Source organism: Triturus cristatus, chromosome 2_2, assembly GCF_964204655.1.
Source record: "Triturus cristatus chromosome 2_2, aTriCri1.1, whole genome shotgun sequence".
In the NCBI taxonomy this organism is placed as follows: Eukaryota; Metazoa; Chordata; class Amphibia; order Caudata; family Salamandridae; genus Triturus; species Triturus cristatus.
The window spans coordinates 101,050,994-101,078,590 of record NC_140582.1 but is presented as its reverse complement, the minus strand read 5'-3'; the positions used below and the strand labels follow the sequence as shown (position 1 = coordinate 101,078,590).

Here is a 27,597-nt window from a genome sequence, read left to right as displayed (position 1 = left end):
TAGCCCAATACTGATGCACCTCTGAACATTCCCATGCTAAATGCAGGAACCCTGCTAGGGTCCTATTACATATAGGGCATTTGTGGGGACGAGTCGGATCTATACGATATAGCCTCGCTGGGGTTATGTACACCCGCTGCAGGAAATTATAATGTATCAATTTCAGGCGCGCATTACAGGATACTTTACATGTTAATGTCCATGCCCTCACCAAGCTTTTCTCTTGCAATGGAGACTGCAGATCCTCATTTCATGCATCCCATGCCTTAAAGGGCTAGGGATCCCGAATCTGCCCTTGTAGCTTTATGTAGCAGTGAAACCAACCTGCGCCCACAACTGTATGCAAGCAACACGTCCAGAGTGTCGATTGAGGCATGCTTGGATACTTAGGGCGAGAAAGCAAAAGACACACAACTTAGGCCCTGTAACCCTGACCAGCTCCACTAGACCTGCATACTGTGAATACTGACTCTGCCCCAGGTCGAACACCTCACGCACCTGTTCAAATGTAATGAAGGTGTCTTTTGTATACAGATCCGCAGACCAGACATCCGTCCTCCCTCCGAGCCTGGAGGGACATATTCTCAAATATTTTATGGACTGGGGCCAAAATCCAGATGTGTAACTCCCGGTGGAATGGTGCATGCCTAAGTAAACGTTACACAAACTTTTGCCATATGAATGCCTATTGTTTAACGAGATATGGTAGACCCATGCTTGCATCTGCCCCTTCCATCAGTAGAACAGGTAGGTTTCCTGGCTGCACTTAAGTAGGTGCTTCTCCCAGTTAACACAATGAGGATCATTCCACAAGTACCTGCAGTTTCATTCCACATCAAATACAGCATTACAGTAATATGCGAATACTTTATCTCGTTTCTACGAGTCAGTGCTCCATCCAGGACTTCATCATTGCCCACCCTTTTCCCATATATTCCCTCTGCCTGCTTAGTCACTTAGTTCTGAATCAGAGTTCTCCCAAGGGGGTTCGCATATGTCCCCTCGATAACTTTTCCATCTCCCCCATATCTGTGTCCATTTCTTGGGGCACCCTCGGTGAACATACACTGCCTTTTTCGCAATCATGATGGTATCCATGTCTCCACACCACTGGGGGAGGGTAGGGGCCTGCCTGGATCCCCACCTCTGCGCTATATTTTGTTTTGCCACCATCATGCCTATTGTTACCCACGTTTGTATTGAGCGGTTAAGATCCGTGGGTTCCCATATGTTAAGGAGGCACCTCCTAGGTTCTGGGAGCGTCGTGGTTTTTGTTACCTGAGAAAGTGTACGCATTACTGCCCTCCAGTATTGGATCACTATGGGACACGTCCATAAAGTGTGAAAGAGAGTCCCCTCCTGTCCGCATTGTCGAAGACATAGTGGTGAGTCTGTCTGCTTGAGTTTGTATAAGAGAGTTCGGGTATAGTATGTGTGGTGTAGTATTTTCAACTGTATCAGTTTGAATTTGGATGGTATCGCTACCTCTCTGGGGGAAGATATGCCCTCCCGCCATTCCGCCTCGTCAAGGTCTCCTAGTTCTGTCTCCCACTTCGCTTTAAGGGCTACCAGGGGGTCCGGCTGATTGTTCATAATTTTACGATATGTCTGAGATATGGCTCTTTTGGTGAGATCACGGCGGGTTTTTAAGGTGTGCTGCATAGTATTATAGGTCCAATCTGGGCACCTCAAGCCCCCCTCCTCCTCGTAGCGCTTTGAGAGGACCTACAGCGCTACTCTGCTAAGTTTCCCCGCCCAGAAAAGGGATATCAAGATTGATTTCAGTTGTCTGAATACAGACATGGGGATATTGCACATTGAATTTTGCTAGGCATAAAGACATCGAGGCAATACCACAATTTCTGCCACGGCAATTCTGCCCATTAAGGACAGTGGCAGAGTGTTCCAAAAGGCTACTGAACACTTCAGGGACTCAAATACCTTGGTCATGTTTAAATAGAGCACTTGTGTATCCTCATGCGCTACCTGTATTCCCAGATAACGGAAGTGGCCTGTCTCCCATCTCAATAATACGGTTATATGTTTAAGGTGTTCTATAGGCGGAGAGCAAGGATGCCCATTTTTTAGTGTTTGCTGGTTGAAGGATCCATAATTACTAAAGTGCAAGCTGTCTGTACAGAGGCTTTTGGTTGGGGTGTAGTGGGATGCAAGATTGTGTAAGATGGCAGTTCCTTTTTTACAACAAGACTATAGGATGGAATACAAAGATTTGTGTATGTGCCACTGGAGTCAGCGTAGAGGTTTCAAGGCCTGTTGCGAATTGTTATAGTTCAAATGGTTATGTTTCCAAAGATTAGGGCATAACTGGCCCTTCTGATTTTGTAACCTTTGCAGTTTGTCTGCATACTTTTTTAGGAGTCCTGTGTAGACTATGTGACCATAGTTTGGCTGCCCCTTCAGGAGGTAACTGGTCAACTCTATCCTGTGGTTGGTTTGCAGGGGTGAGAGGATTTTTCCTCAGAGCATCAAAAATGTTATTTGCACATATTACTACAGGGTTGCCCAATGTATTGATGCAGAATGCAATAGCCAGGTTTCAATACTTTTGTGATGTGGCAGAGGAGAGTATCAAAGATGTGTATTTCATTCCAAATGCTGCTTGCTGTGATCTGTGCAGTCCAATACCTTGTTTCTGTACTGCTCAAGCATAGGAATCTTTTTATTCTAGTGGACTGTAAGGTGTCTGGCTGCATCTGTGATTCGTTAGCGGTTACAAATGGAGTTGGATACGTATAAGCATTTAGAAATAAACTTGAGACGTAGGGCCTAAATGTTAAGCAAAAGTGGACTTACAGGACGACTGTGGAACAACATCTAACTCTCTGTATCACTGATTATGGAGGAAGAAGTGGATTGTCTCAAATACCCATCATCAACATTGTAGATCCTTGCACATGGGACAGGGGTTGAGAATCCAGCCTAATGCCAATTAACTTCTAAAACCTGTACGATCTTGGTGAAATGGTAGCACTGGCTATAGAAAGTACCTTCAGCAACATGTGAATACCACCTTTTTTGTACACTACAAAGTAGGTGTGTCCCTGCTAAAAACACAAAGCCTTCCAACTTGAGATTATATTTCAATCATAAATTCAGTGGCATTCCACCCAAAGACCTCTAGAAGAAACTATTTTAACAAGACTATAACAACTGGCACCCTGTGCTTTTCAACAAGTATATGTAATTTCAAGTTGTTATTAAACTATTCAATGCAAATATAAAAAATCCCGATTACATAGACATACATACCGAACTAATGCACTTTTCAATGGTAGTGTTTTAAGTTGTGGACTCAGACATGGGTTGTTATGGTTTCAGAAATCAAATGCATCCACTACACCTTGCTGGCTATTCACTAAACAATGATTGGTTGATCCTTTCCCTTTACCAGCTATTATGACTAGGTGTATTAAGAAATTATAGTATGTTTTTCCTATTATAAAAGCAACTGAATCTGCATTCTTGATTTTGATATGGGAAAATGTGTATCAAATGTTCTATTACTTTTGGAAACTATTCGTTTTTAAAACTTATGTTGAGCCAGACACTTTTTATTTACAGGATATTTGCCAAGATATGTTTTTCCATTTTTGGATTTATGAATTTAATTCAGCTTACACTCCTGAGAACTCTACAAATATTAAAACCTCTGTGACACAGTTTTCCATTCCTTTACTAGTGTATTCAGTGAGACCAAGCAGCAGAGTCTAAATTTTGCTTCAATAGTAACAATAATTCAGGTCATGTTGCATCTAAAATGATAATTTTGATGGTATTATTAACTTAAATACAATGCCTCCTTCTAGGTAATGATTTGATTACTGACTGCTAGAAGGCCTGATGCAAAGTAGTTAGATAATATTGCTTCTATAGATTATAAATGTATACAATACATCCAGGAAACCAAAATGCATTCTAAAGGTGGACAACCATTTACAATAGATGTAAAGACTTGACGAGAAGTGGAAAATACACATTTAAAATTTAAGTCAAACATCCTAATGGAGAGCAAGGCTCTGACAGTACTATCGAACACATGCCAAACAGGTTATTCCAGTAGAAATAAAAAGATAATTTAAAAAAGATAATTAAGAAAAGAAAGAAAAAAAAAATCAAGAATTTTGGAAATGAGATTACCATCATGAAGTTTTTTAGCTTCTCTCTGCAAGGCTATTCCAGAGGCATATGCTTCTATACATCCATAACTACCACACGAACAATCTGGTCCATCGAATGACACCATAATGTGCCCAAGCTCACCAGCACAGAAGGAATTGCCATGGATAAGTTCATGCTGATGAATAATTCCCCCTCCAATTCCTAGAAAAGTAAACAGGATGCAGCATTAAACAAGCCTGGTATTTATGAGTATAACTGAATAGTTCAAGCAGACATTAATTAAAAAATAATCTCAACTTGGCAGTACACCCATTTATCTATTTTCCATTTCTGCTTTAATATGGCTAATCAAGCTCATTGTTGCATTCAAATTAACCCGATTTACTGCCCTTTTAAAGATGAAATTACTAGGGCTGTATTGTGGAGACACGCAACATATTGTCTTTAAAAAACCTTAAAGACAGTTTCCACTGCAAAATAGGTACTTCCAGGGTCATCTATAACTCCTGCAAGGAGATGGTACTCTTCAATAAAAGTGCATTCCTCTCAGATTTATCAAAAGGTTTTGGGATAATCATGAAACATGTGGATAAATTCATATAAATTCGGATTCTTTTTGGTTTACCATTCTCCAATCTTGCAAATCCAATTTCCTAAGGAACCAAATACTTTATAAATCTACTCAGCATCAGGGCGAAATTCCTTCAGTAGCAACTGATATTCTGATAGGAGTGAAAAATCTCCCAACAATAGTGCAATCAAAGTTGACTTCAAGAATAAAGCAAGGCAGTTTAGTATTAGAGATTCCCAATATCTTCCAGTAAGTCTGCACCAAACCGTGTTCCTAGTGCTTATGTGAACATATAGATGTTTTATTTATTTGATTCCTGTTTAAAAACAAGTAAATATTGCCCTACGAAGGTAGCACAGATAATATTACGTTCCTTCCACCTTTATGGTAGGAAAGCAGGGACCATCACACATGGCAATCACATTTAAGTACATTATTTTTGATAAATCTATTAATGTTTTTGCAAATATTCTTAGAGTCATAATCCTTTGAATCTACACATCTGCCATATTGAATAAAAGAATTATAATATCTATAAAATCTGTTGTTTTATTGCTGCAGTTTAATTGACCAAGAAGTCTACTATAATTACATTGTTCTACAAGTGAGTATCAACTTACCATTGCTATTATCCTCTACAATAAACAAGATGTCCTGCCACCCCAATTTACAAGGTTCATCTAGAGGACAGTTTTTAAGTCACCCACAACATCACATCTAAATTGGTGAGAACAGGCCTGATTTGGATCTTGGTGGACAGGTGACTCCGTCACAAAGGTGACAAATATCCTGTCTGCCGAAATATAAATCCCATAGGATATAGTGGGATTTATATTTTGGAAGACGAGATATCCGTCACCGTTGTCACATAGTAACTCGTCCGCCAAGATCTAAATCAGGCTCAAGTCATGCAGATTTAAAGACAAGGTTTTACACCTCGATCAGAGAAGCAACCTTTAGCATTTTATAAACACTTATGCCCAAATAATTTTTACGGACATCTATTTTGGGAGCTGGTTGTGGGAACAACTCTTACTGCTTTAGAGAATATTTAATGTATATAGGGGTGCAGTCTATGTGTGAGTGAGCATTTGTGTGTCTTGAGTTTAGAAGTGTTTTGATCTGCAAATTCCTTTGCATTATGCACATATTTAATGTCCGAGTCCACCCTATACAGAACGTCCATTTTATGCAGTGAATTTGCACCATAGCCATCTCCAGAGTCCTTCACCACTTGTCACCCAGAAAGAGGAAGGCAACTTTAGAGATGACCTTTCCATTACAAAATTTCAAAGTAGCAATGCATTATTTCATCTACTGGTTAGTAGACTGGAATATTATTTTCACATTCTATGGATGTGGCAATGGCAATACATGGTATCCATATATGGACCTCCTATAACAAGGAACAAGGACCGTTTGCGGCAGCAAAAAAGGCTAATAACATGTACACATGCTGGACTCGCAAAATAGCATTTGAGACTCTCGCTATTAGGAAGGGGCGTCCCTTCCTAATAGCATGTCAACATGCTATGTACTAGAGTTTTGTGACCGCATTTGCGGCCGCAAAACACTCGCAATTTACCGCCTACTTCAAGTAGGTGGTAAACCACTCGCAAAGGGGAAGGGGTCCCCAAGAGACCCCTTCCCATTTGTGAGTACGTTAGAAAATATTTTTTAAGAGCAGGCAGTGGTCCCAGAGATGACTGCCTGCCCTTAAAAAAATGAAACTCAAAAGTTTAATTTTCCTTTTTTAAATGCATCCCGTTTTCCTTTAAGGAAAATAGGCTGCATTTAAAAAACAAAAAATCTGCTTTATTAAATAGCAGTGCCAGACATGGTGGTCTGCTGAGCCCAGCAGACCACCTTCCCTGGGAGGGCTGGCAATCCCAATGGGCTCACAAATTGCGAGAGGCTCATTAATATTAACAAGCCTCGCAATTTGCGAACCATTGGGAATCGCAAACAGTGTGAAATACACTGTTGTACATCGGAAATTGCACCTTGCAAATTGCGACTCGCAAAAGAGTTGCAATTTGTGATGCGCAATTTTCTTGGTCGTACATCTGACCCTTCATTCCTAACTTGTAAGGGTTCTTAACTATCTTGGCTCTGTAAGTCCATGGCCTTAAATTTCCTAATCTAAATCTTTGTCTCCTTTCAAACCATGCTTCCAGCAGTCTGAGCTATTGTTTGACAGGCAATTCTTCACATTCTTGTGGAAGAACAGACACACTTGTACTTGCTGATCCTCCATAAGTCATATTGTTATATGACAAAAAGTGCATTTCTAAATAAACCAGCCTATACTGCTGGCTGGGTGATCCATTTAGTTCTCAAGATTATCAATGAATACCTTCCCACAACCTACCAACAAGATGTAATGAAGATCCCTTATTTTAAAGTGTGCTCTCACAGCCTACTTTGTTAATGCAATTTACCTTTTTGGGTATTTTTCACAGTATCACCTATTCAATCTCACTTCCTCTCCTCCAGCAATCACACATTCAAGTGCTTGAAAGTCTTCATAATATTTGTTGGGTACACTAGAGGTTATGATAGTTTTACAGTCACTAATCAAGGATGCGGTTTTGTTTCTCTGATGTGGAGTATGGAGGATTTTATTCTTAGTAGACCTGTTTTTCTACCAATCAGAATGGGTACCTTAGGTCTCCCCTGGATCTTTCAAAACTATACTTCCTTTTCACCACCCACTCCAAGCTATCACTCAAGAGAGTTCTACTCACACATCTGGATCTTCTCGTCTGGGACCCTCCATGTTTGGGTGTATTTTCTACAGAAGCGGTGTGAAAGCCATAAGCTAATACCCCATAAGTAGATCCCTTGTGAAAACATTAGTCTTTTACTCACTACTATTTCTAAGAGGTCCAGCATTACCTCTATGAGTGATGATGCTTGTTGTGTGGTTTTGGGCAGCCTGAATTTTGTCTGGAATGTTACTCACCTCACAATTGGGAAAACTGGTTTTAGAGCACTCATCTAGTTTTCTCAAGCCTTATCCCATTGAATGCATCAAATCTGCATATTCAAGTTTTTGAGATTCAGCCAGTAACAGCAGATCACAGCAAGATGGCTCTGGGGGCTAGTAAGTGGGATAGAATACAGGTGTAAGGTACATATCTTGGGGTAATGACCCCCAAATTTAGAAATGCACAATTACAATGGAAAGCAATTCAATGATTTTCTTTATTGTAGTAAGTATATTCTGAGGAATCAAATCAAAAGTGGTGCTACCCAGTGGCAAACTATCTGCAAAAGTTAACTGGTCATCTATTAGTTGATGATTGTTGTTTTAAGGTGTTAAACTAGCACTGACGATGTGAAATATTTGTGTGGACTGTATTGTGTGTATTAAAATGACACAACAGAAAAATCAAACTATTTGAAAGGAAAATGTTACTTACCCAGCAGACATCTGTTCGTGGCATGTAGTGCTGTAGATTCACATGCTGTGCTTACTCTTGCCATCTGGTGTCAGGCCCAGATGTGTGCAACTGGTTTTTCTTCAAAGTAGTTGTTCGAGTCACAAGGTAATGTTAATCCTCCTCTTGTAGGTAATGCACATGGCCATCGACTCCATTGTTAGATTGTTTTCCCACACGGCAGGTGAGGATACATTATAAAAATGAATTGATGTATAGAGATGTCTATGCAAAAGAGGAAATTAAGACAGAAAGATTGCTGCAACAGCCACAGGTATCCAATGAAAAAGCGTGGGTGCATGTGAACGTACAGCACTGCATGCCACAAACAGATGTATACTGGTTAACATTTTCTGTTCGAAGCATGTGTGGCTCTAGATACACTTGCTGTGCATAAATTGTAAAGCAGGCCTCCAAAAGGCGGTTGCTAGCTGGTGGGCGTTGCAGTAGGTTGAAAAAGTGCAAGGAGTACTGCCTAGCCAAAGTTGGCTTTTTGGCGGGCTAGCACATCCACACAGTAAGGTTTAGTAAAGGTGTGTGGTGATGCCCAGGTAGCTACTTTGCATATGTCAGCTACTGGACTGTTTCCCAGGAAAGCCATGGTGGCTCCTTTTTGCATGTGGAGTCTAGGAGGAATGGGCAATGTCCTATTACCTTTAGCATAACATGTCTGTATGCACTTTACTATCCATCTTTCAAAGCCCGATTTGGATAGGGCCTTCCCTTTGTAAGATTTGGAGAAAGCAACAAATGGCTGCTGAGTGTTTCCAAAAAGTTTAGTCCTGTTAATGTAGTACATGAGGACTCACTTAACATTCCAAGTATAGAGAACCCGTTCTGCAATCTAATCCAGTTGTGGGAAAGAAAACAGGAAGTTCAATCTATTGGTTAAGGTGGAACTGAGAGACCACTTTAGGGAGGAATTTGGGGTTGGTGCAGAGAACAACTCAATCCCTATGGACTTGGAAAAAAGGTTCTTCCAAGGTAGTACCTGAAGCTCACTGACATGTCTGAGTTAAGTGATGGCAACCAGAAAAGCCGCCTTCCAAGATAGAAACTGAAGGAGGAAGGAATAGAGAGGCTCAAGTTGAGGACCCATCAGTCGTTTTCAAGACAATGCTGAGGTTTCATGTAGGGGCCAGTGGAACCTGAGGAGGAATGTCCCTCTTAAGACCCTCCATGACAGCCTTGACTGGAATTCTGAAAAGCAAAATGTGTAGTCTGTTCTGAAGATAGGCAGCCACCGCAGCTACGTGTAGTTGTATAGAAGTGAAGGCCAAACCAGTAACCTGCAAGTGGAGTAGGTAGCAGACAATATCCTGCTCTTTGGCTGCCAGTGGGTCAATGCGGTTTGCATGACAGCAGTACACAAACCTCTTCCACCAGCATAACAGGCACTGGTGGTAGGCTTGCTTGCTTCCTTGAGAATGCTCATTCACTCTGGTAAAAGATACCCAAACTCTAGGATCTCAGGGGCTATATTGCAAGATTGAGAGACCTGGGATCCGGCTGCTCGATTTCTACACAAGTCTGCGTGAGGCCGTCTGGCATGTTGTGTAGCCTCTGGTGCAGAACCATTGAGTTCCAGAAGAGTCATTAACCAGTGTTGGCGAGCCCAAGTGGGAACCATCAGAACGAGGATTAGAGACGTCTGCGGAAGTCTCCGAAACACTAAGGGGAGTAGGGGGAGAGGAGGAAAAGCGTAGGCAAATATCCCTGGTCAATGAATCCATTGTGCATTGCCCATGGACTGCGAGTGTGGAAACCTGGAGGCAAAGCTTGGGCATTTGGCATTTGGCTTTCCTGCTGTGGTGAATAGGTTTATCTCTGGGAAGGTCTATTGGCGGAAATACTGGAGGAGGATTTGCGAGTGGTGTTCCCACTTGTGAACTTGTTGACACAACCTGCAACCTGCTGAGGAGGCCGCCAACTTCTGAGAGGACGCGCCGGAGGAGCAAAGAGTGTTTACTTTTGTGCCACAATTCATCTGCCGTGAGGGGAACGGCTTACCTTGTGGGGGAATCCAGCTTCTGCATTCATCTCCCGTGCCGTGAGGGGAACGGCTGTGCAGATTTCACTCCCCAGCATCCCCTGACACCGGCGCAGCGCTTGACGTCACCTTAGCGCGCCGGTGTCCTACAAAAGCCACAGGGAGCACACGCAGCGCGGGACGCGCCGGAGGAGCAAAGAGTGTTTACTTTTGTGCCACAATTCATCTGCCGTGAGGGGAACGGCTTACCTTGTGGGGGAATCCAGCTTCTGCATTCATCTCCCGTGCCGTGAGGGGAACGGCTGTGCAGATTTCACTCCCCAGCACCCCCTGACACCGGCGCAGCGCTTGACGTCACCTTAGCGCGCCGGTGTCCTACAAAAGCCACAGGGAGCTCACGCAGCGCGGGACGCGCGCGGGCAGCGCCCGGGCGAAGCCCGGGCCAAGGGCGGGCCCGTCCTTGCCCGTCATCGCCAGGAAGAGACTGGACTGGGCAACCCCCCTAAAGACGTACATGTGATTGATGCCGTCAGGTACTACTTATTGCCTTTATAAAACTTGTGTGGCATAGAGTGTAGAGATTGTGATACACGGTGACAATTAAACAAGATATCGAGTTTATATTCACTGTGTAAGTCTGCAGTCTAGTGAAGCTATATTCTATTTGGTACTTGTATTTGTGGCATTACCATGCCAGTTAAAGACACGAAAGGGAAAACTTCAAAAGTTCCATATTCCGGAGCAATGGACCAATTTATTACCAAAGTCAATTGTGTGATTGACCAGGAAATCACGCTCCTGGAACGTCGTGTATCCCAGGATCTCGCGGCTGCCAGGAGGTCTTCGCTGGGTCATATAGCCAATGTCGGTACCCCGGCTCCACTTACCATCACTAGTCCTGTAATGCCATGTTCTGACATTGATGTTTCGACTACTGATTTATTGCCTAGTGGAACAGTTGCAGTGTCAGTGGGTGAACAGTCTTTGGTCTCTGAATCACTGTTGAGTTCACCCCGTCCGTTACCATCTACACATAGTGCAACTACAGGATCATGCACTAGACAACTGCGAGATAGGAATCTTGGGGCTGTCCCTAAAACTAAACATGGTTATACCCCCACAAATGGTGGTAAGGCTAAGAAAGGAAGTAAAAAGCCAAAGCCTGCTAACCACTCGAGATGTCCCAGATCGTCTAATGCCCATCTAGAGCAGCATATACCGGCTACACCGATCAACAAAAATGCACCCCTAGTTTCCCCTTCACCTGTGGTGCAAATTGCTAGTGGGGGGGTAAATGTTATAACTAGCGGGGAGGGATTGTGCCATGACTTGTCCAATATCTATGACGCAATTAGATCTCTTCTTCAACCTATAAAGGATAGAATAAACAAGATTGAAGATCATTTGTCTAAGATTGAATTAAGGCTTAGTGGTTTTTCCTACTCTAGAAGCAATACTGACCATCCTGGCGCTTGTAAATCATCGGATAACACCCGAGTAGAAACTGTTTTGGCCGTCCCACAAAACTTGCCAGGATTGTCCATGACCTATCAGGACCCGACTACAACTAATAAATCCGTGGTCATGCCCGACCATGAGCAACCTGCTCAATGTAAAGCGCCCCAACATAAGCACGATGCCAAGTTTTCTACTCCTGTGACACCAAGGGGTAAAAATATCCCAAATCTACCACCTGAAGCTGCCCCATTTGTTGTTATCTTAACAGGGGTTCCCTTACTGGGCAAACAAGAGGTTGAGTCCCCTACAACTTTGAGAAACAGGGTTGTGCACTGGCTCAATAAAAATAGACCACTTCCACTGCACAAAGCCTGTAAGATAACTATGGTCAGGAGGGCGCCATGGGTTGGTCATTTGACAAAAAACATAGAGGGGGACTGTATTTTAGTAAATTTCGATGACCCCACCATAGTCGATTATATTTGTAACTGGAATGACTAAAATAAATGTGTCAATTAAGGCCTTTCCTCTGACTTACTTTTACCCCCCTGGTCATTTTACCACCAAATTTGATGGTTGGGAAATTGTGCGTAGAAACGGGAGGGGCCCTTTACAAGGACATTGGCCTAGACATCCCTTTCCCATAGACCCTATCCCCTTGCAAAATCGGTTTAGTAGCCTGGAGTCCGTTGATTGACTGGGGGGTGATGAAAGTATATTGGGTTGCTGCTTATTTGACGATATAAACACCCATTTGAAGGTAACAAATGTCCAAAATAATCACATTACCAGTAATGAAGAGACAACGGGGGCTAGATCAAATGTTGTACCTGGTATATTACACGAGGAGGAGTTTACTGTAGCATCTCCGATTACCCAACTAGAAGTAAGAAGTATTCCTGTGGAGGGTGTTGTCAAAGCTATAACAAGCCAAATAACACCTAAAAATGTAATATTACCAGAGGTAGGTCTTAACATCATGACCTGGAATATAGCTGGTTTAAGTTCAAAGTTAAATACTCCATTCTGGAATGATTTTATTACACAAGGGTTCGACATTATTTGCCTTCAAGAGACTTGGTATAAGGAGGCAATCCACGTGGAAGGCTATATTACATACTGGGCATCGGCTGTGAATTCGGCAGCAGGAAGGGCTAAAGCCGGACTCTTAATTATGGTTTCAACTAAATTAACTCAGTTCAAACCTAATACTTACCACGAGGTGTCCTCTTATGCCCAGTATTTACGACTGGAGCATGTTGTAGGCAAGGATCTAATTATTATTAACTATTATAATAACACCTTTGACGCACGTAGGGGTCCTATTGTCTATGAAATAGGTTGTGAAATAGATAAGTTGTTGGCCGGTTCTAGGAACCAATCGATTTTACTGTGGGCAGGAGATTTTAATATACAGGCCTGTCAATATGTTGATCAAAGGATTTGTGGCTTTCTGGGGGAAATGGGTGATAATGTTGACTCCCCACATATCCATTTCCCTCATGATGATTATGGAAACTCCCTTAATAATTTGATAGCTAAATTGGATCTAGAGTTACTTGACTGTTCACTGAAAAAGGGCAATATTAAATGCCCAACCTTTACAGGCAGGGGTGCCCATTCTAATATTGACCACATACTTCTCTCCTGCAATACTGCTTATACTGATTTATGGGTAACAGAGCAAGCAGTAAGTGACCATAACAGTATCTCTGTAACTTTGCTGACGTGGGGAAATGTACATCCAGACACCACCACTTTTATTGGAGATATTGTTGCAGTGAGACCAAATGGGCCAAGAATTAAGTGGATCAATATTAATCCGGTTAAGCTTCTGGGAGAAGTTATTATTAAATGCAAAACAGAAATTGACTACTGCCTAAGTAACGAGACAGTACCTGTCATATTGCTATCCAAATTCCATCAAATTATTTCTGTTATTGCTGGCTTATTGACAGGGAGGAGTAGGCCACAAAAAAATAGGTCTGTTGGCTGGTTCGACAATAACTGTATACAGGCTTTGTCGAGTTTAAAAGCTGCATTGGATATTAAACCTAGGGATAATACCCTTATTAAAGCTGAACGACTCAAATATAAGACCTCCCTGAAAGTCCGTAAAAAAGAAATACAGGAAGAGCTATGGCATAAATTAAATTTAGCTGCTAACACAAATAATAATGCTCTATTTTGGGAGACAATTAATTGCCCTTTCCTTAAGAATGATACCATTCCCGAAATAACATCTTATGTAAATTGCAATGATTGGATTGATCATTTTTCTAATATTTTTAATCCCGATAGGTTGGTTTTAGATTTGTCAGATAATCACAACTCTGTATGGCCATCGTCACCTCTATCCATTAGTTTGGAGGAGGTCTATCTGGGGCTGACAAAAAGTAAAGGGGGCAAAGCCCCAGGTCCAGACGCTGTCCCCGTGGATTTATATAAACAGGAGATGGATCTTTGGGCACCCATTTTAACTCGCATTTTTAATGCTGCTATTGAAGGTAAACTTCCTTTGACCTGGGGACAATCTATTATTGTCCCCCTATTCAAGAAGGGTTCTAGGTCCGAGGCACGAAATTATCGCCCTATCTCCCTCCTGGACTCTTCGATTAAAATTTTGAGTAGGATACTCCTTAATAGACTGGAGATATGGGCAGAAGAAAATACCATTTTATCACCAGTCCAGTATGGCTTTAGGAGGGGAATGGGTACAATGGAGCAGTGTCTGAACCTCGACCTCATAATAAATAAATATGTCACGGTCAAAAAAGGGAATTTGTTTTTATGTTTCGCCGATCTTAGTAGTGCCTTCGATCTGGTCGAACACTCTATTCTGTGGCCAATACTACTGGAAATGGGCGCCCCAGCAGATATTGTGCACTTTTTGGCCAGATTATATGAAAGGCTCTCGTGCAAAGTTCGTTTTGGATCGGACGGGGAATCTACTCCCTTTTTTAGAGTGACTCGAGGCATCAGGCAGGGCTGTGTTCTGGCCCCATTGCTTTTTTCTTTATTTGTCAATCAAATTGACTCAATTCTTAGGCAAGTCCCTGCAGATGCCCCCAGAGTAGATGGCGACCCCATTCCAATATTGTTATATGCGGATGACGCCGTCCTCTTGTCACGTACTCAAATAGGCCTTCAACGTTTAATTAATTGCTTCTGTAGGTTTATTGATGATAGGAAACTGTTAATTAACAAAGAAAAAACGTATGTTATGACCTGCGGGAGCAAGAAAGGTGCTAAAAAGACGTTCTTCCTGGACGAGAATAAAATTCAATCCGTGACCAGTTTTTGCTACCTCGGTGTTACATTTTCTGGTGATGGAAAATGGGATAACGAATGTGATAATGTGCGCCTTAAAATGGTAAAGAACATTAATGGAGTGTTTAGATTTGCCTCCAAGCTTGGGAATAGTAGAATTAATGACATGATTTCGATTTATAAAGCCAGATGTATCTCCTCCGCTTTATATGGTGCTGGAGTTTGGGGGCACCATACCCTTAGTGGTAAACATATCCAACTCGATGAGAACTCATTTTTGAGACGTCTACTGTGTACCCCCGCATCAGCTTCCACAGAATTAATTCACAGAGAGGTGGGGCTAGACTATATTGAAGATCTTGCAGCCCTTCGCCCTCTAACTTTATGGCGTTCCATCTGGTCTAAAACCAAAACCTTATTTACACAAAGAGTAATAAGAGAATGTCTAAGGCTGGACCATTGTCTGTATATACCTTGGTTCAGACATATCTATTACTGGTTTAAGCTCCTTTTTAACCAAGATCCCTTTTTAATTCCCGAGGAAGCTGCCAGTATATCTAAATTAGATCTTAAGGTGTCTTTCTTACGATATACGAGACAATCTAGAGATTCTGTCTGTCTTAACCAGCGTACTTACGTCTTTTATGGTGAAAATAATTTAAATGAAGGTTTCCAGCCATATTTGACCGAAGTCACAAGAAGATCCCATCGCTTTGTTCTTACTCGGCTAAGGCTTGGAATAGTACACCATCTTGTGTCCTTTCCTATCACCAGGCAGCATAGTAATATTTTATGCCCATGTGATGATTTATCCAAACAGAGTTGTTGCCATTTTATGCTTTTTTGTAAATTTTATGTATTTTTAAGACGTCACTTTTTAAAACCTATCTTTTTAAAATACAATGTTCGGACTACAAAGAATGCAATGCAGTTACTGTTTAATCTGGAGAGTGCAGATATATGTTTTTATACAGCTACTTATATTTTGAAATGTATGTGTGCCAGGAAATCTATTATCATGTAATTCTCTTGGCCTTTTATAAGTTGCATTGTCACTTTAGCGAGTGAGCAATATAAGCGACTCTTTGCACATGTCCAGAATTGTGATTTGCACTTTACTCGGCATTTCTTTGCTGTATTCTTGCTGCTATGTTTGTTCTTTGGTCATATAAATTGAAAGTTTACTGGAACAATTTTATTTGTTTTATATTGCTCATCCCATCATGCACTGGCACTTTATACGGGGATGGTAACTTGAATAACTCTTGGGGTAATTGGCCTGTATCCTGTTATTTTTTAAAGTTTTATTGTATGATGTGTGTTATTTTGTGTCTGCTATGTGGCTGTTTAAACATGCCGAATAAAGCATTTTTTGAACTGAACTGAACTGAGAGGTATTCTGCTAGCAGACAGATCTTGTGTCTGAGAGGCCACCGCCAAATGCTCTGGGCTAGGGGAGAGAGCTGGGGAGATCGGATGCCCCCTTGCTTTTGAAGATAATACCTGGCTGTCATGTGGTCCGTCTTGATCATGACTACTTTGCCAGGTGGTTAAGGAAAGCTTTCAACGCAAGGTGAACAGCTAGTAGTTCCAGGTAACTGATGTGGAGACCATGGTGGCTGAGTTCCCACTGATCTTTGACAGTCAGGTCCTGTAAGTGTGTACCCCATTCGGTCAGGGAGGCGTCCGTTGTAAGGGTCCACTGAGGAACTAGTTTGAGAAAAGGCTGTCCCTGCAACAGGTTGTTAGTGTTCAATCACTGCAGAGAGGGACAAGTGCGACGGCTGACCAACACTAGATTGTCCCAATGACCTCTGCTTGAGACCACTGGTGCGCTAAGTACTCCTGTAACAGGATGTGTAACCTGGCTTGTGGTATTATGGCAAGGGAGTAGTCCATCATGCAGAGGAGGCGCGTGACTGTCCTGACCATGACTTGTCGGTCTGGTTGGAAAAGAAGGAGTGTCTGAAAAGGCTATATCCGGGCAGCATTTGGGTAGGCCATGCTAACCTCAGTGTTCAGGATTGCTCACACATAGGGTTAGATCTGCAGGCGGTGGAGATGGGATTTTAAAGGTGTTGACAGTAAAGCCCAGTTCATAAATGTGGCTGATGGGGACTGTGAGTGTTCACGTCATTTCTGACAGGTGGCACTCTTGATGGGTCAGCCATCCAGACAGGGGAAGACATGGACACCCTGCCTGCGCAAGCAATTGGATTGGGCGGAGTCAACTATCTTTTTTGGGGATCAGGTAGTAGAGTATACTCCTATACCCTGTTGATCTTGGGAGACAAGTTCTATTGCCCCTTTGAGAAGGAACACTTGGACCTCTTTCCTGAGTATCCTATGGTGTTCTGGCGAGAGGCTGTGTTTGTGAGATGGAATGTTGGGAGGTGGGGAAGTGAGCTCCAAACAAGAATCATATTGGATAACGTCCAACACCCACTGGTTAGAGATGACATTCTGCCAAGCAGGAAAGAACCTTTGGCGACGTCCCGGTCAGGGGGAAGGAGAGGAAAGTCAGCGTTTTTTAGAGGTCGCAGGTCCTTTGGGAGAGGCACTCCTATCTCTGCCTCTAGAGTTGTTACTGCTGGAGGAACCTCGAAAGTAACCCCAGGGAGAGGACTGCTAGGCCTGCCAACGTTGGTAGATCATGGAGGCATCTGAGGAGCTGGACTTTGAGCCTCCGCAAAAGGGAGTGCAATGGAAAGAGCCACAATTAGATGGCATTTGAAGCACGCCCAGCGCTTTTACCAAGTTCATATCCTTTTAGATATTTTCCAACATCTAGTCAACTTGTGGGCCGAATAGCTGTCGATGATCGAACATTAAGCGGAGTAAATTTTGCTGGAATTCTGGCTTAAAGTCTGAGATACAGAGCCAGACATGCATGCGCAGAAGGAAATTGGAGAGGATTCCCTTCGCTGCAGTGTTCGCAGCATCTAAGGCGCAGCGTATAGTAGTATTAGGGATCTGCTCTCGCTCAGCAAAGACCTTGCAATCCCGCTTTCTATGCTTCTCTGGGAGACATTGGAGGAGCTCCTCTATCTCATCTCAGTGGGCACGGTCATACCTAGGGAGGAGTGACAACACACCAGTGGTTGGATGATTGTGCAGCCACACTTTTGCCCTCTGCGTCAATGAATTTACTCTCTTTAACTGATGGAGGGGCATTACCAGTAGCTTGGTTATTAGCCCTCTCACGGGCAATAGTAACCACCAGGGAGTTGGTCGCAAGCTGTCCCCGTATACAGAGTGGATCAGTAGGGGATGCTTTATATATCTTATCCTCCCTGTGAAGGAGGACTCTGGTGTGAAGGAGAACCTAAAAAATATCAAGGGCGTGACCGAGCATAGGGATACTGGGTGGAGCGGTGAGTGGAGGAAAGTGTTTCGAAAAGGAAGTCCTCCTCCAAAGGCTCAGTATGGAGAGCTATCTTACTGAAGGAGGAAGCCCTACCAATCAGCTTGTGGTACGAGGTGAAATCATGGGTGAAGGGGCGTGAAGGGTACAAATTTGGATCCGTGTTCCTTGGCGAGTCAGCATCATAGGCATCCCAACAATCTCCCTGTGGAGGTGTATCAAAGGTATTCCTCCCCCTCCCATTACTGAGTGAGGAGACATCAAAGGTGTGTAAGGATGGGGGTCGACTTGGGAGGTGGGTAGAGAGGTTGAGGGCAAAGCAAAGGGCTAGTAGCACCTTCTTGCACTGCTTAGGGGGAGATGACAAGTTAAAAGTTTCCTCTAAGGATAGCCGATGCTTGGAGGGTTGAGCGCCAGACCCCCGGAGGGTGGACAAGGATCCGGACTGTATGGGGGTGGACGATTAAATGTTTCTGCCTGGCACCGATCTCTTCTTGCCTCTTGTGGAGGATCCGTTCGATAGCAAGAGACTAGGCCAGCCTTTGATGTCGGCGCCAAGGTTTTTGGCTCCGAGGCAGATTAGACTTTGACACCTAAGGTGTTGGTGCCGATGGGGTCGCAGTTGCTGCAGAGTGTGTTGGCCCTGATGGTTTCTTCGGCTCCAAGCCAAAGCTGGGTGTTACATCCGAAGGTGCAGGTGGACGGTGCCGACCATGGCCCAGAGGCAGGGGTCTGCTTGATGTGCAAGTGGTACCGAGGTGGAGGGAAGTCCGTACTCACAATAGTCTGTGCTGGAGGCAAGTCCTCGATCTCCAGATCAGAGCCAGAGCTGTTGCCGGGGGAGAAGGCCTCCTCAAATGCTGCCGAATGTTGTTGGTGAAGTTCTCCTTCAAGGTCCGGTGTGTCGTATCCGCTCCTACCAGACATCTCAAGACACTAAACCCAACGGTCACAGAGGGTTTTCTTGGAGCTGAAGGAGTGGCAGGCCTCACATGCAACCTTGTATTCGGGAGACAGACACAAATTACAGACCTGATGGAGGTCGTTCTGAGGGTACTTCATGTCTCTGGGAGACATTGGAGGAGCTCCTCTATCTCATCTCAGTGGGCACGGTCATACCTAGGGAGGAGTGACAACACACCAGTTGTTGGATGATTGTGCAGCCACACTTTTGCCCTCTGCGTCAATGAATTTACTCTCTTTAACTGATGGAGGGGCATTACCAGTAGCTTGGTTATTAGCCCTCTCACGGGCAATAGTAACCACCAGGGAGTTGGTCGCAAGCTGTCCCCGTATACAGAGTGGATCAGTAGGGGATGCTTTATATATCTTATCCTCCCTGTGAAGGAGGACTCTGGTGTGAAGGAGAACCTAAAAAATATCAAGGGCGTGACCGAGCATGCCTCCGAGCATAGGGATACTGGGTGGAGCGGTGAGTGGAGGAAAGTGTTTCGAAAAGGAAGTCCTCCTCCAAAGGCTCAGTATGGAGAGCTATCTTACTGAAGGAGGAAGCCCTACCAATTAGCTTGTGGTACGAGGTGAAATCATGGGTGAAGGGGCGTGAAGGGTACAAATTTGGATCCGTGTTCCTTGGCGAGTCAGCATCATAGGCATCCCAACAATCTCCCTGTGGAGGTGTATCAAAGGTATTCCTCCCCCTCCCATTACTGAGTGAGGAGACATCAAAGGTGTGTAAGGATGGGGGTCGTCTTGGGAGGTGGGTAGAGAGGTTGAGGGCAAAGCAAAGGGCTAGTAGCACCTTCTTGCACTGCTTAGGGGGAGATGACAAGTTAAAAGTTTCCTCTAAGTATAGCCGATGCTTGGAGGGTTGAGCGCCAGACGCCCGGAGGGTGGACAAGGATCCGGACTGTATGGGGGTGGACGATGAAATGTTTCTGCCTGGCACCGATCTCTTCTTGCCTCTTGTGGAGGATCCGTTCGATAGCAAGAGACTAGGCCAGCCTTTGATGTCGGCGCCAAGGTTTTTGGCTCCGAGGCAGATTAGACTTTGACACCTAAGGTGTTGGTGCCGATGGGGTCGCAGTTGCTGCAGAGTGTGTTGGCCCTGATGGTTTCTTCGGCTCCAAGCCAAAGCTGGGTGTTACATCCGAAGGTGCTGGTGGACGGTGCCGACCATGGCCCAGAGGCAGGGGTCTGCTTGATGTGCAAGCTGTACCGAGGTGGAGGGAAGTCCGTACTCACAATAGTCTGTGCTGGAGGCAAGTCCTCGATCTCCAGATCAGAGCCAGAGCTGTTGCCGGGGGAGAAGGCCTCCTCAAATGCTGCCGAAAGTTGTTGGTGATGTTCTCCTTCAAGGTCCGGTGTGTCGTATCCGCTCCTACCAGACATCGCAAGACACTAAACCCAACGGTCACAGAGGGTTTTCTTGGAGCTGAAGGAGTGGCAGGCCTCACATGCAACCTTGTATTCGGGAGACAGACAAATTACAGACCTGATGGAGGTCGTTCTGAGGGTACTTCATGTGGCAGCAACGACAGTAACAAAATGGAGTCAGTTACATTACCGTTCAGACATGGTGGAGAGGAGAAGGAAGGAGGACCCAAAAGGTGAAGACCCACTTGGGTCGAAGTTGACCTGAAAAACACTTGACAAGGCTTGAGTTAGTGATCCGAGATGAGAGAGAAATGGAAAACGCATTCAATAACATTAGCAACGGAGGGGAGAAACCGTCGAGACTGAACAAAGCACCGTGATGGTGTTGAACCGTAGCACGAGATCACACGTCCGAACCAGACGGCAGAAAGAAAAGAATCCAACAAATAAATTGATGAACATGCGCCTTGTCAACAAGAGGAGTCACACTACTACGTGACTCAAAAGGCTTCTTTGAAGAAAAACAACTTGCACACATTCAGGCCCGACACTAGACGGAAGAAGTATGCACAGCATGTGCATCTAAAGCCACACTAGGGGTGGGCGGAATTTGCAGTGGAAATTCAGCAGAGTTACATTATAACTCAGCAAGATTATGCGGAGTTGTGCAAACGGGTGTAAATTGGCATGTCACGCTGATTTTTAGTCCCATGAGCTTGTTCCGTTCTAAAAATCAGCGCAAACTGCACCAAGCGGCATGCCAGAGGCCGCTGCTTCAAGGGTTGGTTTTGCTACCGCTCGAGTAGATTTTTTTATTAGAGTGGCAACTTTCTTACTGCGAACAGTCGTAACCGCCTGTGTTGGGAAAATCTCGCCGGGTGCCTTCTTAGCGCCCGAAAACTGCGCCAGGAGATGCCAGTTCTTGCTTGCCAATTTACCGTTGATGAGCCGTGTGCGAGAAAAAAACGTCGCCTCACTGCAGTATGCGGACTTTGTCTGGAACTCCATGCTATGAGTGTTCAAAACGCCAGCAATTCCACTAGTAGAGTGGATTTTATCACCCACCCCTAAGCCGCACATGCGTTAAACATACATACCTTTACGCATTTTGGGAATGTAATTTGTTTCTTCAGGAGGACATCTGGGTTCTGCCTTGACATGTTACCAAATCTTCGTTAGCTGATATCTATATGATCTCCACTCTACAGGTGGTGGGCAGCATCACTCTTAATTAACTTCTAAGCAGCAACTCTCACATCACCCTACTGTCCTTCTACTGTAGCCCTCATTCGAGGGTCCTCTGGGAATACCAGGATAAGGCTCAACAGCCCAATCAAGCGATTTAGAGTTGTTCAGTAATCATGCACACGTGCATTTTACCCTGAGAAAACAAGTCAGCAAAAGTGATCAAGTTTGACATTCAACAATGTAAATGCTTATTTACTATTTCATCGCTTTTTCCAAGCGAAAAGTACAATAATGGGCAGTAAAATAGTCCCAGAACAAGTGCAGTAACTAAGGACTACTCTGTAGTTCAAATGGACTCATCATGAAGCCTCAGTCTGAATGATGATCTCATACATTTCAAGAAAGATGTTAAGTGCTCTTCTACGGTTGAATCTTTTCCTTACAGGGGTAATGCAGGCATGTCTCAAGATTCTATTATCAGAACCCTATTTTCCAGTGTCTATTTGAGCCCACTTCCAGACATCTTCAAAACATCCATTCTCTTCTGCTATAAATGTAAAAAGCTTCAGACAGGCACATGTCCTGGGATCCTACCCATTACCAATACACAACAGAATGCCATACAGTCAGCCAGGAAAGCTTCTCCCGTTGAGAAAGCTACTTTATCCTTTGCTAAATTGATTTGTCAAAACTGACTTATTATTGAGGGTGCCCTCACAACTCTAAGAGATGGAGAGACAGAAAGAAGTGGAGGGTAAGCAGGCAAGTTGGGACAAAGAGGCTGCAGTTGCTACCTTCATCAGTGCAAGCTGTCTGAGGTCATTAAGTTTACAAAGATTAACAAGCATTGAAAAAGCCAATCAATCAATGGGCATTTATAGAGCTACCTCAGCTGAGGTGTCACGGAGCTGTAAAAAAGCAGACTAGAGAGACTAAGAGGCTCGAGATACTACTCCACCTTCCTGAAGATCAAGGTTTTTAAAGCCTTTCTGAACTTCTGTTTCTAACCTGAGCAGGTGGTAAGGCAAGGCATTCCAAAGTTTGCAGTCCTAACTGTGAAGGACCTGCCCCCTTGTTGCATTTTGGCAAAGCGAGGGACATTGAGGAGATGCTGCGGATTAGATCTCAAGGTCCGCTCCTAGCGAAATAGGCAATATAGGCCACTAGACCTGCCACTGCAAGGATTCCATTTTTATTTTTCATGGCAAGCATATGTCTCAAAAATGAAAAGATGGGAATGAAATAAAAAAAAAAAAATACGGATATGCTGCCTAAATGTAACGGCCATGTTTCCAATAAAATGTAAAAAATAATAATATTACTATATAACCACTGCATATAGTTTCACAGACAGATCAGTCGATCTGTTTCCAAGTAGGAATGTGTAATTTTAGAGTTGGAATAGAAATGAATCTTCCCTTTTAAAGGACACCACTGGAAAACATCATTGGCGGAAAGAAAGTTTACTTTTTGGCTTTATATTACTGTAACCCAAACATTAATTTTACCCAAACTAGACACCAAATAAATGACTAAAGAACAGAAAGAAAAATAAAGCTTCTTTTTAAGCAACTGTACACGTGATCCTAAAACATGCCAAACTGAACCTGCAAAAGATATAATAGCTGAAGTGGGCTGGTAAGTTTCTCCATGCTGTATTGGGGGGGAATGTTTAACAACCCTTACCGCGCAGGTACCTTTAACCAAGCATGGCGAGGAGTAGATTACTTACCCTGTTAGCATAAATTAGTAGCACGTACTGTTGCAGATTTACATGCTGTGCAAACTTCTGCCATTTAGTGTTGGGCTCAAGTCTACAACTTATTTTTCTCAAAGAAGTCTTTCTATTGCTGACATGACGTCGAGTCTCCTCTTCTTTGAGTGAATGCACATGTTGAACAGCTCCTTTGTTAGATTAGTTTTTTGCCCCCCGCTATTGTAGCGAGTGAAGAAGCAGCTAGAGAAGATACTAATTGCTGCTGAACATGGTTGTAACATGTTAAAATATAAATATATATATGTTTTTTTCACAGAAAAAAAGGTTTACAGGGATGTTATAGTTCGGGTCAGATTTTATACACATAAAACCATAGAAATTCAGCAGTTATAGTTATCTGAGCTAACTAAAAATTAGGCCCCTCGCAACACACTGCTTATGACCTCACATATTACATCACTTATGACATGGTCAGTCACAACACTGATGACATCATCCAGTGAGTGTTTCATGATATTTTTGGACACTGAAAGCTATATACTGAGCTACTGCTTAAGTTAAATTACTATTCTTTCTGTACTACTGAGTGCTAGTATTTCTAACATATATAATCTGAACTTCAATCCCATTTTTAAAGCGGGTGTACTATTTATGAGTGCGATAGCCTCTATACTGACATGTCCCCTGCTGATGTATGTGTATGTCAATGCTTTGCGACAGTCTAAACTGTTCATGGAGACTTCACTCCACAGTTAAGGGTGAGTATACTGACCACTTTGCTTAGAACTCTCTCCTTTGTGATAAATGCGGGTAGAAATAGTTTGCAATACAGTAATCTGTACAAGACCTCTCTAGGGTGATGGCTTAGTGTAGTATTGGCTTGCAACAGACTGACCTGTCTGCAAACACATTTCTCCAGGATGAAGAATAATTTTACTAGTGGTTTGTGACACAGTCACCTGTCCGCTAAGACCTCCCTAATGGGGTGCGAGTTGTAGTAGTTTGAGTAAAAACTGACATCTGCACTAAAACATTTTTCCAGGTTGACAAATGGTGGTGTTGTGGTTTGCGACAGACTAGCCTGTACGGTTAGATGCCGTACTTTGGTCATGAGTGTTCACAGTAGTTTAGAAGAGACATGACTATCCACTAATATCTCTCTCCTGGGTAATAAGTGAGTGTAGAAGTTGATAAGGCTTCAGTGAGCTCTCTGCTGTATGCCTTTTACCGGTCTCCTTTTCTCATTTTAGAATTATTTAATGGTATTTTATGAAGTAAACTGAAGTTTACTTGCCTGGAAGAGGTCATCAGTGATGTCACTGACTATGTCATGAGCGATGTAATAACTGAGGTCATAAGCAGTGCATTGCGGGGAGGAGGCTGAGTTATAGTTAGCTCAGGTAACTATGACTGCTGAATTTCTAAGATTTTTTGTGTGTCAAATCTAAACCTAACTAGAACGTCGCTGTAACCTTTGTTTATTTCAGTGAATTTCTAAGGGTTTTTAAATTTTCCAAACTATAATCTCCTTGTAACCTTTTTTAGTTAATTTCACAGGTTTTAAAAAAAAAATCGTACTACAATTTGTACCATACAGTAAATGTACTAATATACATTTTCACAAGTTTATAAATGCATTTTATCAACACATTCATTCTTATCATATATTTTAAAACAATAAAAATTAAGGTAAGGTAACTTATCTAGTCTTTCAATAAATGCAATGAACCAAGTCTTTCTTTACTTTTCATTCATATATGGATCCGCGGATCTGTTTCCAACCAGAAGCACGCATTCAATACAAAAAACAACATCACATTTAATACAAACATATGCTATTGCAATTTCAATAGGAGTATCACTGCCTGTGTGTGGGTATGAGTGACGGTATGGATGAATGTGTGGGTATGTGAGTGATTTTGTAGGCATGTGAGGGGTTCTGTGGGTTTCTGAGTGGCCCAATGGGTCAGTGAGTGGGTGTGTTAGTGGTTTTGTGGGCATGTGAGTGACTGTATGGGTGTGTGAGTGAGTATGAAAGTGGGTGCGTGAGTGGTTGTGGGAGTGTGTGTGAATACGTGTGTGGGTCAGTGAAGGAGTGTATGTGTTTTTTTAATTTGGGTCTGGATCCGCAGATCTCCAACAGAGCACACAGGGGGGGTTGCGCTATGCACTGAGTAGATCCACGGACCCTCACGTACTCAAAAATAGAAAATGTTTTTTGGACAATTTCTTGCTCATGAGGGGTCCCCTCACAGATCCCTTCATCAGTGCCATGGGGTCAGCATACAGAGGTACCCTGACCTCTTCTATCACTTTTAAATTTTGTTGCCCCCTCTGGAAGCTAAGTCCCTATGCACAAAATGGCATCGAGATGAAGATGCGCCATATGGGACTCACAATGAATTCCCACAACGAGCCACAATTAATTGCGGCTCTTGTACAGTGCGTCTTTATCTCGCTGCCGTTAGCAACGTTACAAAAAATAGTTGGACGTTGTGCAGCAGTGTATCTCGAATTGCAGTGCTGTACTTTGCATGCCACAGGATACATTCGACCAAATTGACTGGTGGATTTCACATTACTCAGAACTAATAGCCAAGCAGACGAACCGACACGGTTCATCCCAGCTCATGATAGGACTCTACAAAATCACGCTGATCGCGGGTATAATTAACCCTTGAGGCCTACTTTCCATTCCCCTTACTAGTAATTGCCTCAACTGACCCATTTCAAACAAGCATTTCTTCTCTCAGGCATATATTTTAAGTCCTGATGATGGCCCCCCTATCCCAATGAGTGATCGAAACAGCGCCAACCAAAAAGTACCATGACTATTTCAAATGTGATTTATTGATTAAATGAATAGTATGAGTACTAAAAAAAATGTGGTGCTAATTTTGTATTTATACAACCTCACTGCAAATGTCTGAGTTTACACTTACATAATTGTGTAGCTTTTTCCTTTTTTCCCTTCTCAAAGCCGCAAAGGTTTTGTGTGTTTTTTGAATATTTATTAAAATTATTGACTATATAAGCCTACTTCATGTTGCCATAGAAATCATTTGTTTTCTATATGAATTACTAAAAATCCTTGTGAAAGGGACCTTTTGATCCTCTGTAAATATTATGAAGTGACATCCACATAATATATTTTCTCGGTGTAAACAAATGCATTTAAGATTTAATTTTTATAACATCTGCCCAATCGGCTATTTTATGAACATTTCCCATAAGATCAAATTCCATGGCTCAATGTAATTGTGGCATTTGGGATTATATTTATAAATGACGTGTGCCTATTACAGAGTGCCATCTGCCTGATGCATATTGCACATTGCCCTTATCAGTAAGAACTGACTGTCCATGCATATATGCAAAATTCTCTCCATGATGTGATCACCACATGGCATGTATTGCACCTTTCCCTCAATGTAAACACGTTCATTTAAGGATAAATCGTAGGAACTGCCCAGGTTTCTTTTTTGGGTCTCGCAGACCTAGCGCTGGAGCGCGCATGCACTCCTCGCTCTGCGAGGCTTATAGTGATCAAGGAGATTTCAGAAGTGGGCTTGAAGCCACGCCCATCATTTTTATTAGGTCGCGTAAGCGTTTATGCTAAACGCTGGCTTCCCATTGAAAAGGAGGCTTTTAGGTAACCGCCCTGTCTCCTTGTCGGCTGGCCCATCCGGACTGGATTGTTTCCTTGCGGCGTTACACTGTTCCCTTCATTACTCGGTGTAGGTGCTTTTTTCATTAAAGTGGAGCTGCTTTCACGTCGCTGTACATGTTCTGCGTTTGTAAATGCGTACTCCCCCACTGCTGCCCCTGTTCTGCGTGTGTAAATGTGTACTGCACTATTTCTGCTACGGGTGTCGCTGTCCTGCCAGTAAGGGAAGACATTCAGTACTGCTGCTGCCAGCCTGGCACCTGCTCTGTGCACTGCAGATTAAGAACTATTCATTGCATGCCCGCCAGAGTACCTGGCTTTGTCAAGGGGGTTCTTCTTATAGCATCATGGTGCATTCTCGACATTCTGCTTGTTGTTACATTTGAAGTACGTGCCAGAGCTGCGGCAGCCCTGCTTCTCATCTACACATCACTGTTGTTTCGATTGAGGGCGTC

The 27,597-nt window shown here is 43.3% G+C and overlaps 1 protein-coding gene across 5 annotated transcripts in view; it reads right to left on the bottom strand.

Annotated features, from left to right (window-relative positions):
• Positions 1-27,597, bottom strand: part of GNE (glucosamine (UDP-N-acetyl)-2-epimerase/N-acetylmannosamine kinase) — a 230,403-nt gene that overhangs the window by 16,183 nt on the left and 186,623 nt on the right. For all 5 annotated transcript variants that reach the window (XM_085641102.1, XM_085641104.1, XM_085641105.1 and 2 more), the window contains one exon: positions 4,159-4,341. In XM_085641102.1, the coding sequence (XP_085497228.1) occupies positions 4,159-4,341 (183 nt within the window). The remainder of the gene's footprint in view (positions 1-4,158; positions 4,342-27,597) is intronic.